The sequence below is a fragment of the Jaculus jaculus genome, chromosome 8 (assembly GCF_020740685.1).
Source record: "Jaculus jaculus isolate mJacJac1 chromosome 8, mJacJac1.mat.Y.cur, whole genome shotgun sequence".
Classification (NCBI taxonomy): domain Eukaryota; kingdom Metazoa; phylum Chordata; class Mammalia; order Rodentia; family Dipodidae; genus Jaculus; species Jaculus jaculus.
The window spans coordinates 136,318,065-136,342,613 of record NC_059109.1 but is presented as its reverse complement, the minus strand read 5'-3'; the positions used below and the strand labels follow the sequence as shown (position 1 = coordinate 136,342,613).

Sequence of the window (24,549 nt, the reverse complement as noted above, 5' to 3'; positions counted from 1 at the left end):
TCATCAGCCTGGAAGTCTGCAATAAGCACTTCAAACCATCTTATCTCATTTACTAAAGAAAATCCCTTCAGATAAAAATAAATACACCAAACCGTCTTTTAACTTAATCTTTTAAATCCCTTTAATAGTGTAACTATTAAGACACTTAAAAATGTCTCTCTGGAGAGGCTGGTGCCCACTCTAGGGCATGTATTGCCACATTCTTTCTCTTAATACCTGTGCTTATGTTTACATTAAAACCATTTGCAAGACAGGCATGGCGGCACACGCCTAAAATCCCAGCACTCAGGAGGCAGAGGTAGGAGGATCACTGTGAGTTCGAGGCCAGCCTGAGACTACATAGTGAATTCCAGGTCAGCCTGAGGTACAGCAAGACCCTACCTCAAAAACTAACCATTATACATACATACATATATCCCCCCAAAGCCTGTAAATCGAAAACCATTTGCACTTGGGGAAAAAAAAGTTTTATTTTGGCTTAGAGATTCAAGCTCCATGATGGCAGGGGAAGATGATGGCATGAGCAGAGGTGCACATCATTCCCCCCTCCCCAACATCAGGTGGACAACAGGAACACGACAGTGTGTCAAACACTGGCCCAGGGAAACTGGCTATAATACCCATAAACTCGCCCCCAATGATACACTCCAGGAGGCTTTAATTTCCAAATTGACATCAGCTGGGGAACTAGCATGCAGAACACCTAAGTTAATGGGGGACACCTGAATCAAACCACTACATGTTTATAGCCTAAATTATACTAAAGTAAGAAAAACTCAAAACATTTCTAATAAAATAAGGAAGAAAAGCTGTCCACTTTCTCACATATAGTACAGGAAGTCTTAGCTATAGCAATAAGACAAGAGATACAAATAAAAAAGATACAAACATGAAAGGAAGTCAAAACTATTATTTGCAGGTATAATTTTATATATAAGAGACCCACCTTGGAATAAACCTTAACCAAGGGAGTAAATGATCTCTACAATGAAAACTTTGAAACACTTAAGAGAGAAATTAAAGGAGACACTAGGAAATAGAAACACATTTTATGTTCATGGATTGGAAGAATCAATGTGAAAATAGCTATTTTAACAAAAGCAATCTACAGCTTAATGCAAAGCCCATCAAAATTTCAATGCCATTCTTCATTGAAACAGAAAAAGTAATGCTAAAATAAGAATGGCAGTCTCTTCACATCTGACTTCAAGATATATGACGGAGCCACAGTAACAGTAACAGCACGGCACTGGCACAGAAGCAGACATGTAGACCAATGGCACCGAACAGAGGACCAGACACAGACCTTTAACCATCTGGTTTTTGATCAAAATGCCAAAAACACTCACTGGACGAAAGACTGTTTCTTTAACAAATGGTGTTGGGAAAACTGGATGTGTATATGTAGAAGAATGAAACTAGATTCTTAGCTCTCTCCATGCACAAGAATCAATTTCAAATGGATCAAAGGTGTTAACTGATTCCAAATGGATCAAACACATTAATGTCAGACCTGAAACTCTGAAACTCCTAGAAGAAAAAGTAGGGTAAACACTTCAGTATACAGACATAGGCAATAACTTTCTGAATAGAACTCCACTTAACTCAAGAAATAAAGCAATAAGCCAACAAATAGAACTTCATGAAATGAAAAAGCTTTTGTACAGCAAAGGATAGCTTGTTGAGCAAAGAAGCAGTCTACAGAATGGGAGAATATCTTTGCTAGCTATACATTTGACAAGATTAGTATCTAGGATACTCATGGAACTGAAAAAACTAAATAATAAATCAACCCAATAAAAAACTGGGCTATTAAGGCTGGAGAGATGGCTCAGCGATTAATGAGCTTAATTGCAAAACATCATGGCCCGGGGCTTGATTCTCCAGTACCCAAATAAAGCCAGATGAACAAGGTGGCGCATATATGTGGAGTTTGTATGCAGTGGCTAGAGGCCCTGGTATGCCCATATTCTCTCTGTTTGCAAATAAATAAAAATATTTTATTTATTTATTACTTATTTTTTGAGGTAGGGTCTCACTCTAGCCCAGGCTGACCTAGAATTCACTATGTAGTCTCAGGATGGCCTCAAATTCATGGCAATCCTCCTACCTCTGCCTCTCAAGTGCTGGGATTAAAGGCATGTGCTACCATGCCTGGATTAATAAAAATATTTTAAAAAATGGTCTATAAAACTGAAGAGAGAGTTCTCAAAAGAAATACAAATGGCCAATAAATATTTAAACCATTATTCAGCATCCTTTGCCATCAAAGAAATGCAAATTAAAACTACTTTGAGATTCAATTTCACTCTGGTCAGAATGGCTATCATCATGCAATCAAATGACAATAAATGCTGGTGAGGGTGTGGGGAAAGAGCAACTTTTATCAATTGTTGGTGGGAATTTAAACTGGGGCAGGTGTTATGGAAATCAGTGTGGAAGTTTCAGAGACAGGTAAATATAGATTTACCACATGATCCAGCTATACCACTCAGGGCATATACCCTAAGGACTCTATATGTTAATACAGAAATATTGGCTCATCCATGCTTACTGCTGCTGTATTCACAGTGGCTAGAGAATGGAACCTGGCAAATGCCCTTCACCTGATGAATGGATAATGAAGATATGGTGTATTTACATGAGTTTTATTCAGCTATAAATCAGAATAAAATTATGAAATGTGAAGGGAAAGGATGAATTTGGAAAAACATCATGCTAAGTGAGGTAACCCAGGCCCAGAAAGACAAATGCAGCATGCTTTTTCTGTTATGAGTATCCTAGCTTCAAATTTTTGATTTGCGTATGAGGGGTTGGAGTAAAAGTCAGTAGTAGGGACCAGGAAGTGAGCAAGGGTTGGAGTAAGAGTCAGTAGTAGGGACCAGGAAGTGAGCAAGGGTTGGAGTAAGAGTCAGTAGTAGGGACCAGGAAGTGAGCAAGGGTTGGAGTAAGAGTCAGTAGTAGAGACCAGGAAGTGAGCAAGGGTTGGAGTAAGAGTAAGTAGTAGGGACCAGGAAGTGAGCAAGGGCCATGAAAGAGGGGTGGGGAGGGCTCAAGATGAAGGGATAGTAGTTACCTAAGTAGAAAGGAAGAATGCTAGGGTAGAAGGGTTTAAGTGGGGCTAGGGGAGTCAGAGGGAAGTGAGGAGGGTAAGAGGAGGGTTAATCAAAAGTAAAGATGTTATGAATAAGTCATATGGAAAACTATTTCTTTGTTAGATAATTTAAAAAAGCAAGTAAAAAATAATCGGGGGGCTGGAGTGATGACTGAATAGTTAAGGTGCTTGCCTGCATAACTTAAGGACTCAGGTTTGATTCCTCAGTACCTACATAAAGCCATATGCACAAGGTGGTGTATGTGCCTGGAGTTCATTTGCAGAAGCTGGAGACCCTGATGCACCCATTTTCTATCTGCCTCTCTCTCTCTCAAATAAGTAAATAAAATAAAAATATTTTTTAAAAGTTTGGGCAAAACAACAACAACAAAAAACCCCACACAAAACAAACAACAACCAATAAAACAGAAAAACCCTGCAGCAACAAAAAATTGGAGGAAATTTCCTCATCTTAATGGCACCTTACAAGCAACACTCAACACATCTCTAACTATACTACTGAAAGCACACACCAGAACAATATCAAGTCTTTTTTCTTCAAGGCTGGAAAAAGGCACAGTCATCAGCTTCTACTGATTTCCTTCCTTCTTTCCTCATTTTAGTTTTTTGGTTTTTCAAAGTAGGGTCTCACTCTAGCCCAGGCTGATGTGGAACTCACTGTGTGTGTAGTGTCAGAGTGGCTCTGAACTTACATCAATCCTTCTATCTCTGCTGACTAAAGTTGTGCACCACCATGCCTGGTGCACCGATTGTTTTCAATATAACGCTAGGAGTTACTAGGAGCTGTACTAGTCCTGGCTAGTGGGACAAAACATGGAAAAGACAAATATCAAAGACAAACCAATTTGAAAAACCAAATACAGGGCTGGAGAGATGGCTCATCGGTTAAAACACTCGCCTGCAAAGCCTAATTATGTATTGAAGGAATCCCAAGATTATCTATAGTTTTAGGTCAGTTAATTATGCATTCAAGGAGTCTACATTGTGGCTGTTAGAACAAATCAATGAATTTAATAGGGTTAAAAGTACAGAAGGTCAATCTATAAAAATCAATAGGATACTATATCTGGGTTATAATCATAAATAAAAATAAAAAATAGCATATCATGCACAATAGATATAAAGAACCAAAGTAAGCATTTAGAAATATTTAATGAAAGTATCCTCACATTCCAAACTAAAAACTATATAATAATGTAAAAAAAATATATAAGGTAGATGGGTAAAGTGATCTAAGCTCAAAAATCAAAAGACTCATATATATATATATGTATATGTATAATTTATATTTATAATTTATAATATATAACTTACAATTTATATGTATAATGTGTGTGTGTGTGTGTGTGTGTGTATGTAATTTTTTTTTCCAAGGTAGGGTCTTGCTCTAGCCCAGGCTGACCTGGAATTCTCTCAGGGTGGCCTTGAACTCACAACGATCTTCCTACCTCTGCCTCCCCCTGTGCTGGGATTAAAGGCATGTGCCACCACACCCAGCTAGGATAATTTTTGACTCAAGTGTCATGAAGTGGGAAGGGACTAAGTCGGCAGATTGGGTAGATATGGGAAAGTAATGAACTCCATCTCAACTTCACACAATAGTAAAATTAATTTAGGATAGATCAAAGAACTAGATGTAAAGTTAAAACTGGGAAGATATTAGAAAAGAAAAAACAGCACGGACATATCTATACCCAGGTGGTGGCATGAACTTCACTCATATGAAGGCTTGCCTCTGGCTCGACACCATTACAAAAATTAAAAGGCAAACATTCAGAACAATTTATTTCACAAAAGTTGTATCTGAAATGTATAAAGAACATCCACAAATTATTAAGAAAACAGATACAAAAGCCCTATTACAAACAGGTAGAAGAGCCAGGTACACTTAATTGCAGCATGCAGGAAGCTGAGGTAGGAGGATCACAGTAAGTTCAAGGCCAGACTGGGACCACACAGTGAATTTCAGGTTAGCCTGGGCTAGAGTGAGCCCTGCCTAGAAAAAAATAAACAAACACCCCTCCCCCAAATCAACCAATCAACCCAACCAGGTAGAAGACTTGAGCAATTTCTTAAGTGTCACATGTCCGGGAAGCACACGTGATCCACTAGGAAGCACAAATGAAAAACATAATGGGATACCCTCCCATACACACGAGGCCACTGCTGAGGACAGAGTGCCCACCACTGCACACTGCCATGCAGGGTGAATGATGCAACCACTTTGGTTGACTACTGGCAACTTTGCTCCTTCTTTCGCTTTCTCAAATAAATAAATACATACATAACTAAATAAAATACTAAAAAAAAGAAGGTTGAAAATGAAAGGATGGAAAGATGCACCATACAAGCTCTGAACAAAGGAAGGAGAGCTGTGGTAAAAATATGCACATCAAATTTCCAGGCAAATCACTTTCCTAGAGTCAGAGCACACATCAATGTGTTAGCACTAGGATTATAGGATATCTGCCAGTACAGAATACAACAACGGGGAAAGCAAAACTGATAGAATGAGGGAGAATGGACAAATTCACAAAAATAACTGATAGGTAGATTAAGAAACAAGCAAAGACAACAGCAAAAATTATTAATAATCTTTAAAAAATTTTTTATTTATTTGAAAGTGACAGAGAGAGAAAGAGGCAGAGAGAAAGAGAGAAAGAGAGAAAGAGAAAGAATGGGCACGCCAGGGCCTCCAGCCACTGTAAATGAACTCCAGATGCGTGCATCTGGCTAACGTGGGTCCTGGGGAATGGAGCCTCGAACTGGGGTCCTTAAGCTTCACAGGCAAGTGCTTAATTGCTAAGCCATCTGTCCAGCCCAATTATTAATAATCTTAATCCCATCCACATAACATATGATAGACTACACAGCAAGCTGTATCAGTGTTCAAAAAACTTTTGTTTATTCATTCATTCATTTACTGAGACAGGCGATCATGTATCTCGTATAACCCAAGCTGCCTGGAAGACCCTATGTAACTGAGGCTGACTTTGAACTTCTGAATCTCTTGCTTCCACCTCTGGGGTACTGGATTACAGGTGTATGCCACCATACCTGGCATCCAAAAGATTTAAAATTATTGATAATGTGCTTTCTCATCTTACAACAATTATGTCAATAATTTGACAAAAAGTTAACTAGGAGCTATTACTGCTTGAAATTAAGAAACATAAATAAACCGGGCATAGGGGTGCACGCCTTTAATCCCAGCACTTAGGAGGCAGAGAAAGGAGGATTGCCGTGAGTTCGAGGCCACCCTGAGACTACACAGTGAATTCCAGGTCAGCTTGGGCTAGAGTGAGACTTTAACTTGAAAAACAAAAACAAACAAAAAGAAACATAAATAAGTCAAAGTTGAAATCCTAACAAAAATTGGAAAATACTTTGAACTAAATGACAATGAAATGACAAAATAGTGAATCTTGCTAGCAAAAGCTTTGACTAAGGTTTGAAAATGTACGGAGCATAACTAAGAGAGAAGACTGATAAACAGTGATAAAGCTATATATTTCTTGAAGCCGAGAAGCACAAGGCACTAAGCAGGACATAAGCAACAGACAGAAGCAGAGGGATGAGAAAGACATAGTGCAGAGCTGACCACAAGGCAAACTAGTATCCAAAAGGAAAAGTGCTGTCAATATATAAAAACATGTTACAATCTAAGACTTATGTCATGAAAATTCAACGACACCATATTGATAGCATAAAAAAGTACTCTTTTTTTTTTTTGAGGCAAGCCCAACAGACTGCCCACCCCCTTTTTCATGTGAAAGAGAGGGCGAGATAGAGAAAGGAAGAGAATTGGTGCATCAGGGCCTCTAGCCACTGTAATCAAACTCCATATGCATATGTCACCTTGGACACATGTGCGACCTTGTGCGCCTGCGTCATTTGTGCATCTGGCTTGTGTGGGACCTGGAGAGTTGAACATGGGTCTTTAGGCTTCACAGGCAAGTGCCTTAACTACTAAGCCATCTCTCCAGCCCAGAAGTACTCTTTTTTTAATGTGACCAGTCCAATACAGATAGAAAAAACTTATTGATGACATCAACACAATCCAAGCTAATAACCCCAGAAAACAATGAAAAGGAAATGCCTATTTTGGTAAGGAGTATGCACAAAAAAACCTTTAGCTAGGCTGGAGAGATGGCTCAGTGATTTAAGGTACTTGCTTACAAAGCCTAATGACTTGGGTTCAATTCCCCAGTACCCATGTACACAAACTGGAGCATGCATCTAGAGTTCTTCTGCAGCAGCTGGAGACCCTGTTGCACCCATTCTCTCATTCTTGTCTTTCAATCTCCCTCTATGCTTGCAAATAAGCAAATAAATAAAATATTTAAAAAAAAAAAACTAGCCAACATAATTTTGGTACCAAGGTAAAGTTTCTCAGTACAAATTTGAGTAAGATTAGAAGATCCAGAGATCCAATGATTCTAGTCAGTCTTATTATGGAATCCTACTGAACCAACAAAATAATATGTCACATAGTCAGGAATAGACAGTAGAAACTGTCACTCCCAGACAACACAAAAGGATGCACAGAAGACACCAAAAAACAAACACATGCAAATTAATTAATTAAGCAAGTTCAGAAAGTAAATGGACAGAAACTCAATTAAAAAACAAGCTGTAAAGCTGGGCGTGGTGATGCATGCCTTTAATCTCAGCACTTGGGAGGCAGAGATACGAGTATTTGAGTTCAAGGCTACCCTGAGACCCCACCTTGAAAAAAAGCGCAAGCTGTAGCTAGGAGTAGTGGCACATTCCTGCAATCACACCATTCAGGTTACGTCAGGATATTTACAAGTGTGAGGCTAGCCGGGCAGCACAGAGACCTTGACACCACCACCACCACCACCACCACCAAAAACAGAAAAAAAGTTGTACCCAGTATGGTCAACAAATGGAAAAAAAAAGACAACACTTGACGCCACTGTGTTCATTCAGGACAATAATAGATAGATAACAATAGTGCATTAAAAATACCAGAGCTCTGGGATAGATCTAAGGAAAATGGCAAGACCACTACAAAAAAGCACAGAAAACACAGAGAAAATAAAGGATCTCAGTAGTGGGAGGATAATCTATATTCATAAACTAGAACATGCAGTATTATGAAAATGTCATTTCTCTCAAACTGATCTATAAATCCCACACCAGGTCAAAACCAGTGTGGGTTACTGTGTTGAGTATGGACTCACACCTTTAATTCCAGTATTGGGGAGGGTGAAGTAGGATTGCTATGAGTTCAAAGGCAGCCCAAGCTACAGAATGAGTTCCAGGCCAGCCTGGGCTAGAGTGAGACTCTGCCTTGTAAAAACTGACCAGTCAACCCACCCACCCACCTACCTCTAAAGGTATTAAGAAAAACAAAACAAAACAAAGAATCAATAGTCTAAGCTTCTACTTTAAAAATTAGAACAATGGGGGCTAGAGAAATGGCTTAGAGATTGAGGCACTTGCCTGTGAAGCCTAAGGACCCAGGTTTGATTAGCCAGATCTGGAGTAAGCCAGGTGTGCAAGGTGGCACATGTATATGGATTTCTTTTGCAGTGCCTAGAGGTCTGGTGCACCCACTCTTTCTCGCCCTCTCAAATAAAATATTTAAAAATTAGAAAAACTGGGTTGGAGAGATGGCTCAGCATTCAAATTCCCAGTACCTACATAAAGGCACATGCACGAAGTGCACAAGTGCCAGGTGTTTGTTTGCAGTGGCAGGAGGGTCATGTCTGCCCACTTTCTCTCTCTCTCTCACTTGAATAAATAAATAAAATAAGTTAGAAAAATTGGGCTGGGGAGATGACTCAGTGGTTAAAGGCGCTTGCTTACAAAACCTGTTGGCTTGAGGTTCAATTCCTCAGTACCTCCATAAAGCCAGATACACAAAGTGCCCTGGTGCACCCATACTCTGTCTCAAATATTATTTATGAGAGAAAGAGGCAGATAAAGAATGAGCATACCAAGGCCTCTAGCCACTGGCACTCCAGATGCATATGCTACCTTGTGCATCTGGCTTTATGCAGAAAAATATTAATGTAACAAAAATAAGTTAACTAAAGACAGTAGAAGACTAAAAGGCCTCTGTCCATTATAGGAGGACACACTGAAATATGAACTACAAATTCCATACACTTTGCCTTGAAAGACCAATGATATTTGTCACAGAACTATAAAAAACAATCCAAAATTCATATCCCATACAAAGGACCCCTAACAGTCGAAGCAATCCTGTGAAGGAATGCTGGTGGAATCACAACCCAACTTCATATTATACTAAAGAGCATAGTAACAAAAGCAGCATGGTATTGGCATAAAAAAAGCCATGGAAATCAATGAATAGAACGAAAGGCTCAGAAACAAAACCATGCCATACAGCTACCTGATCCTCAACAATGTGCTGGGAGCACTGGATATCCCTAGTGAAATTAGGTTCCAATAGCTAACCTGTAAAAAAAAAACACCCAATTCAAAAAAGATCAAAAACCTTACTGCAAGACCTGAAACTCTGAAACTAAGGCTAACACCTGAACAAGTTCAAATAATTAAAAATTACATGAAAAAATGTTCAATTTCTTTAGCTATTAAGGAAATGCAAATGAAATTATACAACAACTCTCTTACCCAGTTAGAAAGATTACAAAAAAAAAAAAAAAAAGTAACTGCTGGCAAGATACTGATAAAAAGAACTTCTTACACTGTTGAGAATATAAACTAGCTCAGTCACTCTGAAGTCCATACGAAGGTTTCTCAAAAAACCAACGAGCAGAACCAAACCAGTTATACTACAGTTTGTCGTACACCCAAAGACTCAAAAGTCATCATCCAATAGACACCTGCTCATTCATGTTCATGGTGGCATAACTCACAAGAGTCAAGTCCTGGAACCAGCTTATCAATTAAGAATGGATAAAGAAAGTGTGGCTGTCTAGACAATAGAGTATTACTGAGTGATAAAGAAAATCTAGGTGTGGGAGGCAGAGGTAGGAGGATGCTATGAGTTTGAAGTTACTCTGAGGCTACAAAGCAAATTCCAGGTTAGTCTGGGCTAGAGTGAGACTTTACCTAGAAAAACAAACCACAAAAAACAAACAAAACCAAACGGAATGAAATCACACCATGGAGAGCTTAATGTTAAGCCAAATTCAAAGAGACAATTACCATGTTCTTCTCTCATACATGGAATCTTAAAAAAAAAAAGGTAAGAGAAAGCATGAAAACAGTAAGGCTTTATTAGAAAAAAGAAAGCAGGGCTGTGAGGTCAGTTAAGACACTTGCCTGTGAAGCCTAAGAACTCATATTCGAATTTCCAGGTCCCATGTAGCCAGACACACAGTGACACAAGTGCACAATGTAGGGCGCATGTGCCTCGAGTTTGTTCACAGTGGCTGAAAACCCTGGTGTACCCATTCTCTCTCTCTGCCTCTTTCTCTCAAAATTAATAAAAAAGGAAGGAAGGAAGGGGTTCAGAGAAAAGGGAAGGCAAAGAGCAGTGACAAGGGTGAGCATGATTAAAGCATGTTACACACATGTATGTAATTATTGCAATGAAGCCCATTACTTCGTATAATATGCAGGAATTAAAAACTGGTTCTTTGAGAAGAGCAATAAAAGCCACAAATTTATAGCTAGACAGATTGAGAAAGAGAAGCCTCAAATTAACATCTAGAACAGAGGAAAAACTAGGTGTAGAGGTGGCATACACCTTTAATCACAGCACTTGGAAGGCTGAAGTAAGAGGATTATGGTGAGTTCAAGACCAGCCCGAGCTAGAGTTCCAGGTTAGCCTGGGCTACAGTAAGAACCTGCCTCAAACAAACAAAAAATAATGGAGGAGGTCAGGGGAGATGGCTCAACAGTTAAAGGCACTTGTTTACACAAAGTCTAGTATCTCAGGTTCAATTCTCCAGTGCCATATCAGCCAATGCACAGAGTGGCACATGTAGTTCATTTGCAGTGACAAGAGGCCCTGGCGTGTGCATTCTCTATCTTCTAAGTAAATAAATACAAGTTTTAAATGTTTGGAAAAAAAGAATGGAGGAAGAATATTACTCTTAAAGAAATTCAAAGAGCAAAAAGTTTATCTAATAAATTAAAAAAAAACAAGAACAGATACAATGGATAAACCCCTTGCAAGACAAAACTATTATAGCTTATTCAAGAAGCAATAAAGGAGAGGGGGGAAAAAAGAAGCAATAAATGCCCGACAAGAACTACAACAAAATAATTCAATCTGTAGATAAAAACTTGCTCAGATGGCTTTCTGAATTCCACATCAGCCAGGGCTAGATTGAGACCCTACCTCAAACAAAACAAAACAAAACAAAAGACAAGGTCTTTTGTAACCCAAATTTATAATCCCCTTGTCTCTGCTTCTCAAATGCTGGGATTATAGACATGTGTCACCATACAATGATAAAATAAAAAAGACCTTCCCATAGTTTTGTTTTCTGTAACCCTTGCCCCATGCTGGGGATGGGGATCCAAGGCACTGCATTCTACCACTAAGCTAAATCTCTAACTCCTGAATGCTACCAAATGACAGAAGAAGTAAGAACAATTCCAAACACACCCTTCCACAACAGCAGGTGAGCAAACACTTTGTGGTGGTTTGATTCAGGTGTCCCCCACAAACTTAGGTGTTCTGAATGCTAGGTTCCCAGCTGATGGAGATTTGGGAATTAATGTTTCCTGGAGACAGAGTATTGTTGGGGGCTGGCTTATGGGGGTTACAGCCAGTTTCCCCTTGTCAGTGTTTGGTATACTCTCCTGTTCCTGTTGTCCACCTGATGTTGGCCAGAAGGTGAGGTCCACCCTTGCACATGCCACTGTTCCCACCCCCCATCATGGAGCTTTCCCTCATCTGTAAGCCTAAACAAACTTTTTCCCACAAGCTGCTCTTGGTCAGGTGATTTCTGCCAGCAATGCGAACCTGACTGCAACACACTTCTACCCCAACCTACAGGAAGATATTACATACAATATAGCCCACACTCCTCATGAACAGAGGTAAAACCCTTAACAGTTTTGGTCAATCACACTTGGCAATGCATGATAATATTGCAAAATGAACAAGAGATTTATTCTAGGAGGGCAAGACTCATTATTTTAGTATCACTTTTAATTGGCTAAAAAAGAAAAAGCTAAAGAATAGCTTACTTATTATTTATTTTTGAGAGAGAGAGAGCGAGAAAGAAAATATGGGTGCACCATGGCCTCTAGCCACTGCAAACGAACTCGAACTCCAGACACATGCACCACCTTATGCATCTGGCTTAGGTGGGTACTGGGGAATTAAACCTTGGGTCCTTGAGCTTCCCAGGAAAGTGCCTTAACTGCTAAGCCATCTCTCTAGTCTAAGAGTGGTTTAAAATATATGGAAAAAAAACCACCCTGCCTAATAGAATTAAATGCAATTCCTGATTTAAAAAACTCATTAATAAGTTGGGCATGTTGGGAGGCACAGGTAGTAGGATCACTGTGAGTTCTAGGCCAGCCTGGGCTAGAGTACGACCCTGACTCAAAAAATGCCACTGCCTGGGCTGGAGAGATGGCTTAGTGGTTAAGGTGCTTGCCTGCAAAGCCAAAGAATCCCAGTTCGATTCTCCAGGACCCACATAAGCCAGATGTACAAGGGGGCGCATACATCTGGAGTTTGTTTGCAGTGGCTGGAGGTCCTGAAGCGCCCATTCTCTCTCTCTTTACCTCTCTCTCAAATAAATGAATAAAATATATTTTAAAAAATGCCACTCCTCTAAAATGCAAAAGACAGAGTAATGATCTTCCCTAATCAGGAACCAGAAGAGGACATTGGCTCCTACGCACGGAGTGCCATAGGGCAAGTGGAAGAAAAGGCTTACAGAATGGAACGAAGAAAACCTGCCCCTGCCGACAGAAGACACGATTACATGCCCAAGACAATCTCAAGGAATAAGTCTACATTTTATTAGCATACAATTTAAATGAAAAAGTACTATTTATAGAGGTTTCCTCCTTGTTGACCAGCTGTCATGTGCTAGAAACAGCTATGAAGCCTGTTGGAACAGATAAGTTTCCTCATGGCCCTAAAAAACAGTGGACCCTGAAAGCTTTATGACAGGCCAGCTGGACCAAATGTACCAACTGGTGCAATGGTGGCATGTCTGTTAAAGGGGCTCTCTGACGGGACTTGAGGCCTGCTCCATGGGAAAGACTTCCTGCCTGGTACTGAAAATCTAACTAAAAGCCTACAGCTGGGGAGGTCATAAAGCTTAGAGGGGACTACCATTGTTGTCTGGCTAAATGGACAAGTATTATATCCATCAAACCGCCCTCTCAATACTTTTGTTTATGTCCATATATTAATACTACTCTCACTTTTGATTAGAGAAGATTCTCCTTCCAGACGGCAGTGACCACAGGGGTGACTCAAACCTCACTAAAGTGCTGGGAAGACAGTTTAATGTTCAGCACTAAGTGAGACCTCTCTATCACATGCTACAAGGCTTAAGGTCCATTGCCAAAGACATGACAGAATGTAAGAGCCAAAAAGGAAGGGGAGGAGTGCTATGCAATGGTATCTTCCAGACACAAAGGCAGTGGTATTCATGACCCCACAGTGGCTGATGCTACTTATACCAGACTTGTGTAACAGGAGGAAAAAAAAAAAAAAGTGACATCAAAATAGAAGACAGATTAGTTAGAAGAAAGAAAAAATTCAGTGGGGCTGGGTGGGAAGTATGATCATGTTCTATATGTACTGAGGTTGTCAATAAAAAGTTAAAATAAAAACTAAAGCCCAAACCAGCAGATTAAATAAAAGCAAAAAGAAAAAAGAAAAAAAAAATGAAAAAGACTTGAAAGGAAAGAGGAATATATTGTGTTCATGTATCAGAAGGTGCCAAGTAATGTCAGGATGCCATTTCTTCTTCAATGATAATAGTGTTCCCAATCAAAACTTTAGTAGACACTAGGCATTGTGGCCCTGAAAATTTAGTACAAATACAATTAGGTTACTGTGAGATTACAGGACGCAGAAATAAGGCCACTTACTTATATTTGACTAACATGTAAAGGTAACAACATAATAAATGTCGATTCCAACACTAACAAATGTTAGGATATCTAGACATATGGAAAATAAATATCTTTAACCCTTTCCTCATATATTAAACCAAACTAGTAGAAGAAACAGGCCACAGATCTAAATTATAAGAAAGGAGATTCCAGAACACTAGAGAAAACCGCTGGTGGTCTTGCACATACAGGACACAAAAATCGGAACGTGTAAGAGCCAACACATGAAATGTGAGCAGCAGCAGTGTTTTTGGGAAGGAAGTCACTGACAAGAAAATGAATGCTGCGGGCTGGTGGGCAGCTCAACCAAAAGAGGCAAGTGTGTGACTGGACACAACTAAAAGCTTGAGCATGAGCAAAATGCAAATCAAGACTGCTAGCCAGTACTAACACCCTCTTCATAGGACAGAGCTAGTGGAGCTAGGTGGCAAGTACTATGGGATGAGTACTGTGGAAAGTAATTTGGCGGTTCTTGCTTTTTAGCTTGTTTTTGTGTGCGCGCATGCATGCGCCCCTGCTGTGATCTGAACCACTCCATTCCTCTTCTACCAGATGTTGTTTTGAGCCAGAATCTCCTTTTTCTTAGAAAACAAAACAAAACAACAACAAAAACTGTTTTTGGAATTGACAGGGCTCCAAAGATTCTTGGGTCTCTGCTCCTCTATGGGACTGGGGTTACAGGTGGCTGTTTTATGTGGGATTTGGGGTTTTGAGAGCTTGTTTGGAGGTTCTTGCAGGAGAGTGCAGTACCTCAGGATACCCTTGACCAAAGATGAGTCCTCCTCTACTTGACCAAGTGCAAAGGGGACACCCACCTAGCCAGCCAGCCAGCCAAATCAACCCTGGCCATCAATGGGTAAAACATGTTGCAGCCAGATCATCCTCACGTCCATGAGATCTGGAGAGTTGAACTCGGGCAGTCTCAGGCCCTTATGCTTACGTGAGAAGGATACTTAACTGAGGAGCCATCTCTCCCCCTATCAGTTTCTCATAAATTTAAATGCATAGTTTTAAGCACAGGACTGCAAATTGCACTCCTAGATATATACCCAAAAGAAAATAATGTACACGGATACGCTAGTCAGAGCAGCTTGATTCATAATAGCAAAAAAGTAAGCACAAATGCTTATCAACTGATAAATTAATAACTTTTGATATGTTTCACTCAATAGAATGCTACTTAGTAATAAAATTAACAAACTGGGCATAGTGCTACTTGCTTTCAGTCCCAGAACTAGAAGCTTAGTTAAGAGGAACCCTGTGAGTCTGAGGCCAGCCTGTGTTACAGAGGATGTTCCAGGGCAGCCTGGGCTAGAGTGAGATAGACTCTGCCTAGAAAAAATAGCAACAACAAAAGGAATAACTACTGATATATGCAAGAATATGGGCAAATCTCAAAAACATTATGCAAAGTACAGAACTGGCAGTTACCCTCAAAAGGGAATGTAATAAAGCTGCATCTAATGTAAACTGATGGCCTCTCAGCAGCTGCCTGGAGCCTGGGGAGAGGCTGGAGATGGATGAGAGCAAGCAATGGGGAAACTCACAGAGCCCGAGAAGGTTCTGTATTTGTTTATGAGACAGGACTCACTGTAGCCAGGGCGGGCTTCTTGTACAGTTGGGGTGACTAAAGGTGTCAAATTGAGGTTTGCACCCCCAGTGCCACCATGCCTGGTTTTATGGAGTGCTGGGGACCAAGCCCAGAGCTCTGTGTATGCTAGGCAAAGACTCAATCGACTGAGCTACACTCTGAGCCCATGGCCTACTCTCAAAGATGTAGAAATTTGCAAAATTCACCACTTGAAATGTCTCTTTTGTTGGATGTCAACTATACTTTAGTAAAGTGTACTACAAACATAGATCAAGGCTGAAGAGATGGGTCCGTGGTTAAAGATGCTTGCTTGCAAAATGTGACAGCCCAGATTTGATTGCCCGGTACCCACATAAAACCAGATGCACAAAGTGACCCATGCATCTGGTGTTTTTAAAATTGTTTTAAAAACAGATCAAAGCAACATGATACAAGATCCATAAATACAGTGTAGAAATATACATGCTTGATTTCGGACAATGACGGCTCACTATAGAGCACTGAGTTATCAAAGATCTTAAAGAGAATTATGGAAGCAGGACTACTAAGGCCCCTGCAGGACCTGAGCTATCCAACAAACCCTCAGAAACCAACTTCCACATCACACTTCCTGCAGAACTCATCAGCAGGTGAATTTCGGGTTTAAATCTTAAGTGATTCAAGCTCCTTTAACACAATGGGAAGCTATCTTCATGACTTTGGTAGACTGAAGCTTAAGACATACAATGCACTAACCAGAGTGGAAGGCTGACTAGATGGGCGACAGCTGAAGTATGAACTCCTGTTCCTTAGACAGTAAAAAAGGAAGTCCGAGTGGGAGAAATCACTACCAAACACAAGGTCACAGACTGGCAGGAGACACGGAGTGTCTGTACCTCAGTGAGAGAGTGGCCTGCAGACACCAGAGTAGCAGACGACTTGGGCTGGAGAGAAGGCTAAGTGGTTTTAGGAAGCTTGCTTGCACAGCCTGATGGCCCAGGTTTGATTCCCCAGTACCCACATAAAGACAACACATAGAGCAGTACATGTGTCTGGAGTTCATTTGCAAGCGGCTCTGGTGTGCCCATCTCCCCTTTCTCTCATTTTCTCTCCTTATACACAAATTTTTATTTGAGAGGCGGAGGGACAGGAAGAAAGAGAATGGGTTCATTAGGGCATCTAGCTACTGCAAATGAACTCCAGATGCATAAGCTACTCTCTAAATCTCTGGTGTTATGTGGGCACTAGGGAATCAAACTCAGGTCTTTAGGCTTTGCAGGCAAGTGCCTTAACTACTGAGACATATCTCTATCCGATGTTTTTCTTTTTTAAAGAAGCAGTAAGACTCTACATAGCACTGACAAGAGCTAGCAGCCAGGAACATGTATCCTCAGCTCTGGTTATCAGAGAACAGCAGCTCAACAGAATGAGAAACAGTATGCATCCTCCTCAGGAACCAGCAGGAACACTGATGGCAGCTCCCACAGGACTAGGAGCCCCCAACTCCACACCTGGCTGCTGCACATGGGAATGATGCGCTAATTCAGAAGGTTCTAGTACAGCTGTACCTACACAGGGTTGGTGAGCCAGTAACGGTGCTGCAAGATGCACATCCATCTTGTAAGGGGATGTGTGAGGGCACAACAGACATGCACAAGAAGGTTCACAAAACTGTATGTAGGAACCACGGCATCCAATGTAGACTGATACACCAGGGCAGGGTCACGCAGTGGGGTGCTCGCTACATGAACCATGAATGAACTAAAAACACAAGAGACACTGATGAATCTTAATGCCTGAAAGAGGCATACACTGTGGTCTAATTCCATTTTGATATATTCAAATCATTAAAGAGAATTACTAAGAAGCAACCCGCCTTTCACGAGACAAGTATCATTCTAAGTGGCTATCTGCTTTAACTCTATTTTCACAATAACCATCTAAGTTAGATGTCACAGAGTATTCCAAACATGCAGATTTAGTCAGGAAGTTTAAGTATTCACCCAAGCCCACAGAACACCTAAGTGCTAGAGCCCGGAAGTAAAGGCAGACAGCCTGGAGTTAGGGTGTGTGGCACATGGCAGCTCAACAGAACTGTGACAGAAAGTGGGAGGGAGGCCACATACGCAGGAGGTAGCAGGAGGATGGTTAAGCTCCTACAGTCTAAGGTGAAAAATCAATAGATAATGCCCCAAAATGGTGGGGGTAGTGGGAGGAGGGGGGATCAAGAATACCAGTATACATGTGTATGGTTAAATCTGGAGGAGGGCTGGAGAGATGGCTTAGTGATTAAGGTATTTGCATGCAAAGTCAAAGGACTCAAGTTTGATTCCCCAGGACCCACATTAAGCCAGATGCACAAGGTGGCACATACGTTTAGAATTTGTTTGCAGTGGCTGGAGGCCCTGGCACACCCATTCTTTCTCTCTCAAATATATATATATACATATATATATAAAAGTCTAGAGGAAAGATCAGAAAAATAGCTCCATGCCATAGCAGTAGTAGCTGCCTCCAAGAAATGGCATGTAGCCCAGGCTGGTCAGAGCTCCCTATCCTCCTTCCTCCTCCTACCTCCCTAGTGACAGGATGGGAGGTGTACACTGTGCCTGTCCCTAGTTCACATTTTATTACATTTACAGAACAATTTTTATATGGGCATGGTGGTACACAGCTATAATCCCAAATGCTCAATAGGCTGAGCTAAGGAGGATCATGAGGTTAAAAGCCTGCCTGGGCAGTTTAGTGAGACCCTGTCTCAAAATAAAAAGAGAGGGCTGGGAGACAGCTATAGTGCCTTATACCTGAAACTCCAGGCTAAGGCAGGATTGCAGAGTTCAAGGTTGGCCTGAGATTCAGAGTGACACTGTGTCTCAAACAATCAAAAAGGAAAGGAGGGGTGGGTGGGAAAGGACTAGGGATATACTCTGTCTGAGTGCTTGCCCAGAAAGTGTAAGGCTCTAGGTTCAATGCCTATGACCACAAAAACAGACAACAAAAACTCAAAATAAGTAAAACCAAAAATGACTTGTTTTAAAAAAAGAATCAGAACCACATATAAACTACAACTATTATAAAGTTCTAACACCAAACATTTCAACTGCATCATCTGAAGTTCTCCTAATAGTATGGAGCTGGTCCAATCATGGCCTTATCTTATGCAAGAAATAAATTAGGGATTCACCTGTTCCCAGAGGCCCCAGTCTTTAGATCCTACTCCAAAGGCTTTCATGTTTATCCTCGACAGGAGCTAGTAATGGCTGCTGGCCGGCAAGAGGAATTAGTGATTTAGGAGGGCATTTGAGTAAAGATGCCAGGTTGGTGGCTTGCATATCCAAGGGTATCAGTTCTGGTCCCTATTAAAGAGTCCATGGAAAGAGGAAAAGAGGGCCGAGCCTCCCAGGGTGGTTCTCAATCTTGGTTCCTCAGTGCTGTGTGCAACCTGGGAGCAGAGCCCTTAGCTTTGGTGAGTGGAATCAAAAGGTCAGTTCTTAGCAGAGAATTTGGTGTTAACTGGTATCAGACTCATCTAAATGCACAATAGTGGTTGGCAACCCTCCCATGCCAACAAACCTGAAAAACACATGGCTCCCTATGGTGACCACAACTCTCTATAGTAGTGATTTCAATGAGGGTCCCATCTTCCTCCTTGTGTGTTTGGTAAGGGTCAAGCTGGATAAACTCATAACATGTGCTGACTGCACATTTTGTGCTCATCCTGTGGACCTGGGAAAATCTCCCAATAAGCCTGACTTCCCAACTACTGACAGGAGCTGGGTTATTTGCATGGAAATTCACCCAGCCAGCACTTGTTGATTCAAGTCCACAACAGGAAGGTTCTCTGGGGCCCAGATTCTTCCTCACTGCACAACCCACTCCTTCGCAAGGAACACAACAGAGGAATGGCAAGGAATTAGGAGTGGAAAAGGAACAGACACTAAGTTCTTTAGGGAACCAGGTGTAAATCATGGGTTGCAGATATGGGTCAGGGGCCAAGGAAATGGCCAGGAGAAGCTAACTTCGGATCACATGATCCCAGTAAACGTGAGCTGTGGGAGCAGGGAGGAGCACTGGGAACAAGTACAGACACTAAGGACACAGCTTGAGGAAGACCAACAGAAAGACCAGGAGGTAACAGTGAAGAACATGGTCACAGATAGAGGGAGGGAACTGGGGAAGACAGGAATTTCACTACATGATGATATATGATGTAGGACTCTCCTGCCATCTTTAGTGCTCCATGGCCTGGCCCTTGTTGCCTCAGCGGCCTCCTCTGCCATCCTTCGAGATCTCACTGTCTTCCAGTCACTTCAGCATTCTGACCTCTCCTGTTTGGCTGGGTTCCTCTCTCTCAGGCCTGTTAAGCTTTCTTCTCACCACCAATTGATATATTTCTGCTATTCAAATACTTGTTTTCCTAAATTGTTTCTTTCATATAATCCACTCATCTTTCAATATCTAAGTGTCAATGTTTCTAAGTACCTCCTCCTCCTATTTTCCCTGGGAAATTTCAAGAACCAAACCAGTCCCTGCTCCTATTCTTACAGCACTGCACATTTCTCCTTTGTAGTACAGAAAAAGACCTGTACACCACATCCAGCATATATGTCTCTCCTTTCCTACAGGGAAGCCTATGACGATAGGAACTGATGTGTCCAAATCAGGGATCAGCAAACTTGTTCTGAAAAGTGCCTGGATGGTGACTCAGGCCTATTATCACAGCACCCAAGATTTAAAGCAAGGAGCGTGAGGTGAGCCAGGGCAAAACAGTGACTTTGAGGGAAGCACAGGCTCTAGAGATTGTGTCTCAAAAGGGAAGAAAAAAAAAAAAAAAAAAAAAAAAAAAGATGCCAGATAGTAAATACTTTGGCTCACAGGACCACAGTCCTATCTATTCATCTTTGTCCGGACAGCCTGGAAACTGTAAAGGCAATGTTTTTACTTATAAAAACAGAAGGAAGGCCGGGCATAATGGTGCACATCTTTAATCCCAGCACTTGGGAGGCAGAGGTGTGAGGATCGCCATGAGTTCAAGGACACCCTGAGACTACATAGTGAATTCTAGGTCAGCCTGGGCTAGAGTGAGACCCTACCTCGAAAAATTTAAAACAACAACAACAAGCCAGAAGTACACAGATGTCCTGATTTAAATCACCAGCACCCAGACTGGCTAGCACCTGACACATAGGTTGAACCCAATGAATGTATAAAGTTTAAAAAAAAAAAAAAAAAGACCTTGCGTATAAGGACAAAACGATAGTTGGTATTCAGGGAAGGTGGATTTAGTGGCATGGTGGGAGAACTGAGGACAGTGGGCTGCAGAAAGGAGCCCTTGATAAAGTAGAAACTCTTCCAGGAGGTAAGCAGCAGGGCTGGAGCTCTTGGAGTATAGCAGGGTGCAGCGGAGCATATTTGCAGGGTGGGGTCATGATGAAGATGGGGGTATGTGGGGTTGGTCATGAGGGAGGCAGCCTATCATCTGAGGCAAAGTAGGAATAAATGAGGTAGTGAGGAAGTAAACAAGAAGGCTTTGAACTCTTCTGTAAAATGTGAATGAAAACCATGAGCCTAGGGCATACTGGGGGCCTCTGACAAGAGGGCAGAGGGGAAGCCTGGGATGGCACCAGAGGCCTTACTGATAGTGAAGGCAGATACCCTTCATTTTCTCTCTTCACTTGAGACTGACTTAGATGGTGTGTGAATATTTGTGGGTTCTGGGTTTTTAGCTCTGACTCAGTGTGAAGTGTGTCACTCACTGAGTCACTAGCACTTCTTGCTGTTACTGTCACTTCACTCTGTTATGCAGGTACCTACATGCCTTGAAGAGGGTGAGGTGATACTTTAACCATGTTTTATATTTTAACCACACCCAGTGCTTGCTTGAAGAATACTATTTTAACTACAGAGTACATGGCGCTCCAACATGTGGGACACCCAGAGTTTAGCAAAGCAGACATCAGTAACACTGAGCGGCTGGAGCATGCAATTTCTCAAAGCCAATCTTATGGCAGCTTCCCTCACAGGGTATAAGATGTTTTATGAGGCAGAAGATAAACTGCATAGAGCACAAAGTCATATTATAATCCACTAATGAGTAACAAAGTACTTTTCTTTAAATAGAGAAACCAGTTGGTGGGGTGTGGGGGGGTTCACAACTAAAAATATAACAGTTTTACAAGCCTAATGTATCATTTTAACCTACAACACTCAACTTCTCATAGAGAAAAATCTAGTATTAGTGCCATGACCTCCCTCAAGACAATCAAGAAACTTTGAAATACTACTTTGTTGAGTAACACACCTACAGATGATCCACTATCGTCAATGACCCAACACTTCAACATTCATATTGCCACCAGGACAGGAATGTGTGAAAAAGGTTTGGAGTCATTCTACTTCTTCTCAAGGACTAAACCCATTTAGATAGTTAATTGATATGCTTGAGAAAAAACAAAACAAAACAAAACAAAACTATACCAGGATATGTCTGCATCTGCCCTCTTCCAAGGTGTAATTGTGGTTAACATTACAGACGGCAACATCCGTGTTTACTCTGATACTAAGTCAGATGCTCATTCGTATTTTTATTTTGAAGTGATCACTCCTTCCAAATGTGATGGTTAATTTCCCCCCAAATACCACAGCTCACTCTATTCTTCCAATTTCCTCTGGAAATCAGACCAGAATTACTGAACTCCCTGGGCTGAATGGCAGGGCCTACACCTGGTAACATACTTTTGGCTTGCAAGGATTTTCCATGCACCTTGAGATGTGTATTAAGTAAACTCGGCCTCTTACCCTATGGTTGGGTTGATGTTTGGATCAAAGCTGTCTTCCACAAACCGCCACACAATGCTCGATTTACCAACTCCCGTATCCTGAAAGAATGAGATGAGTGGCTGAGGAAAACCTAACTTATGTGTGCACACACCAAACCACATCTCTGCAGCATAAGCGCAGGATTTTAGTAAAAAAAAAAAAAAAAAAAAAACATCCCGCATATTTACACTTTACAAGTTGAGAAACTAAAATGAAGTTTTTGTAAAAGTTCAGTGTTATGATTAGATTTGAAAATGTTACAAAGGGTTTTGCAGTTTTTAAGGTTAAGAGACAGTAAGAACTCTTGAAAGACCCAAACCACACCTGGGTGCTCAGATCTGTAATCCTAACTACTTGGAAGGCTGTGGCAGGAAGACTGCAAGTTCAAGGCCAGCCACGGCAAGAAGCAAGACCCTTGCTACAAAATTAAAGAAGGGGGGGGGGAGTTGTGGCTATAGCTCAGTGATTCACTGCGTGCTTAGTGTAATTGAGGTCCGGGTTCAATGACAAGGGGCTATCTTCCCCCCGTATCGAAAAAAAAAAAAAAAGCCAAACAAACCCAAACCCCAAAGTTTCTAAGTGTGCAAAGTGACAAAACTCACTCGCTTTCTGACATGTACAGGTGAACTACGAGCTTAACACTGAGTCCTGAGCAATCCCAGATGAGGCGCAGCCCCACCCTGGGAGGGTGGGAGTTTGAAAAGTTACTGGAATTCGTTTTAGCTCCAAAACGGAAACCCAGGAAGGAGCGTTTGACACGGCCCCAGGGTCCGCACGAGCCAGGAAGCCGGGGCTCCGAACTGGCCCCAGGGGCTTCCTGGAGGGACCGTCGCTTCGCAAAGTCAGGCCAGGGAGTCCTCAAAGTTCCCAAACGTCCCGCAGGCCCGGCCGGGGGCCCGCGGAGCTCGGGGCGCCCCCTCCGCGAGCCCGGCCGCCTCCCGCGCCGGCCGGGACAGGGTGCATGGACGCGGGCCGGGCCGGGCCGGGCCGGGCACGCCCGCGACGCCTCGGGGCCTGCGGCCGGGTGCGGGGGTCGGGGCCCCGGACCGCCCCACGCGCCTGGCGGGACCCGCCCGCCCGCCGGCCGCCACTCACCCCCAGCAGGCACACTTTGAGCTCCCTCAGAGCCATGGCCCCGGGAGCCGAGGGGCGCGGGCCGCCGCCGCCCTAAGTTGAGCAGGGAGACGCGCGGCCCAGCACGAGCATCCCCCGGCGCCGCCGCAGCTCGCCTGGGCCTCCCGGAGCGCCCAGGACGCGGCCGCTCGTCTGCCGGCCCTTGCGGTTCGGCCCCGTCCACCGGCTGCCCCACGAACTCGTCTTAGCAGCCGGGACGCCGCCACGGCCTCCGGGACGCCGCCGCCGCCATCTTGGGACGCCGGTCGGGTCACCTGACCTCCCCGCCCACCTCGGCAGCCACCTTCCCAGCGGGGGCGGGGCGGCCGGCGCGAGCCCGGCGGATCGAGGGGCGGGGCTTATACGAATGCCCCGCCCCCGAGGCCCGCCCCCTCATCAGAGGCCCCGCCCCCATCCCCTTCTAAGATGGCGGGTGAGTGGGGCTGGACTCTGGGGGCGGGGCGGCCGGCAGACAGGGAGCGCGAAGTGGGCGTGGCCCAGCACATCGCCCCACCCCTAACCCCGCCTCCCAGCCCATCCCAAGATGGCGGGTGAGTGGGGCAGAGCTCTGGGGGCGCGGGGCAGCTGCCCTCCCCCCCGTGTCTCCCCCACCCCATCCCGCGAGCCCTGGAGACCCCGGCCGGCGCAGCCCCGCTAACTCCTTGCGTGTGTCTTGCTTTTCAGACATCCCCCTGGACTTTGTGGACTTGCAGGATGACTTAGGCGACCGTAAGTAGCAGTTGGGGCGCCCCGCCCCTCTTGGGGGAGGTCTGTCCTGGAGGCCTGGAGGCACACGGGGTCCAGGCGGAGAGCCACCCCTGCTGTGCCTCCCACGTGGAGACTGGGATCCCTGACTGCCATCTAGGGCTGTCCC

General features: G+C 43.0%; 2 protein-coding genes across 11 annotated transcripts in view; one reads left to right on the top strand and one right to left on the bottom strand.

Moving 5' to 3' along the window:
• The window catches only part of Rab22a (RAB22A, member RAS oncogene family), a 53,594-nt gene extending 29,702 nt beyond the window's left edge, over window positions 1-23,892 (bottom strand). The window contains exons 1-2 of one of the 2 annotated variants that reach the window (XM_045156674.1): window positions 23,658-23,892; window positions 22,542-22,621 (exon numbers count right to left, since the gene is read on the bottom strand). In XM_045156674.1, coding sequence (XP_045012609.1) covers window positions 22,542-22,621; window positions 23,658-23,693 — 116 coding nt within the window. In that variant the 5' untranslated portion in view covers window positions 23,694-23,892. The remainder of the gene's footprint in view (window positions 1-22,541; window positions 22,622-23,657) is intronic. The other variant, XM_045156676.1, reaches the window with a different exon arrangement.
• A 367-nt stretch (window positions 23,893-24,259) lies between these two features.
• The window catches only part of LOC123462992, a 99,471-nt gene continuing 99,181 nt past the window's right edge, over window positions 24,260-24,549 (top strand). For 3 of the 9 annotated variants that reach the window (XR_006638626.1, XR_006638620.1, XR_006638627.1), the window contains exon 1: window positions 24,264-24,404. The gene's annotated coding sequence lies outside the window, so the exon portion shown is untranslated. Of the gene's footprint in view, window positions 24,405-24,549 lie in introns of all 9 variants that reach the window. The other 6 variants (XM_045157823.1, XR_006638623.1, XR_006638625.1 and 3 more) reach the window with 4 other exon arrangements.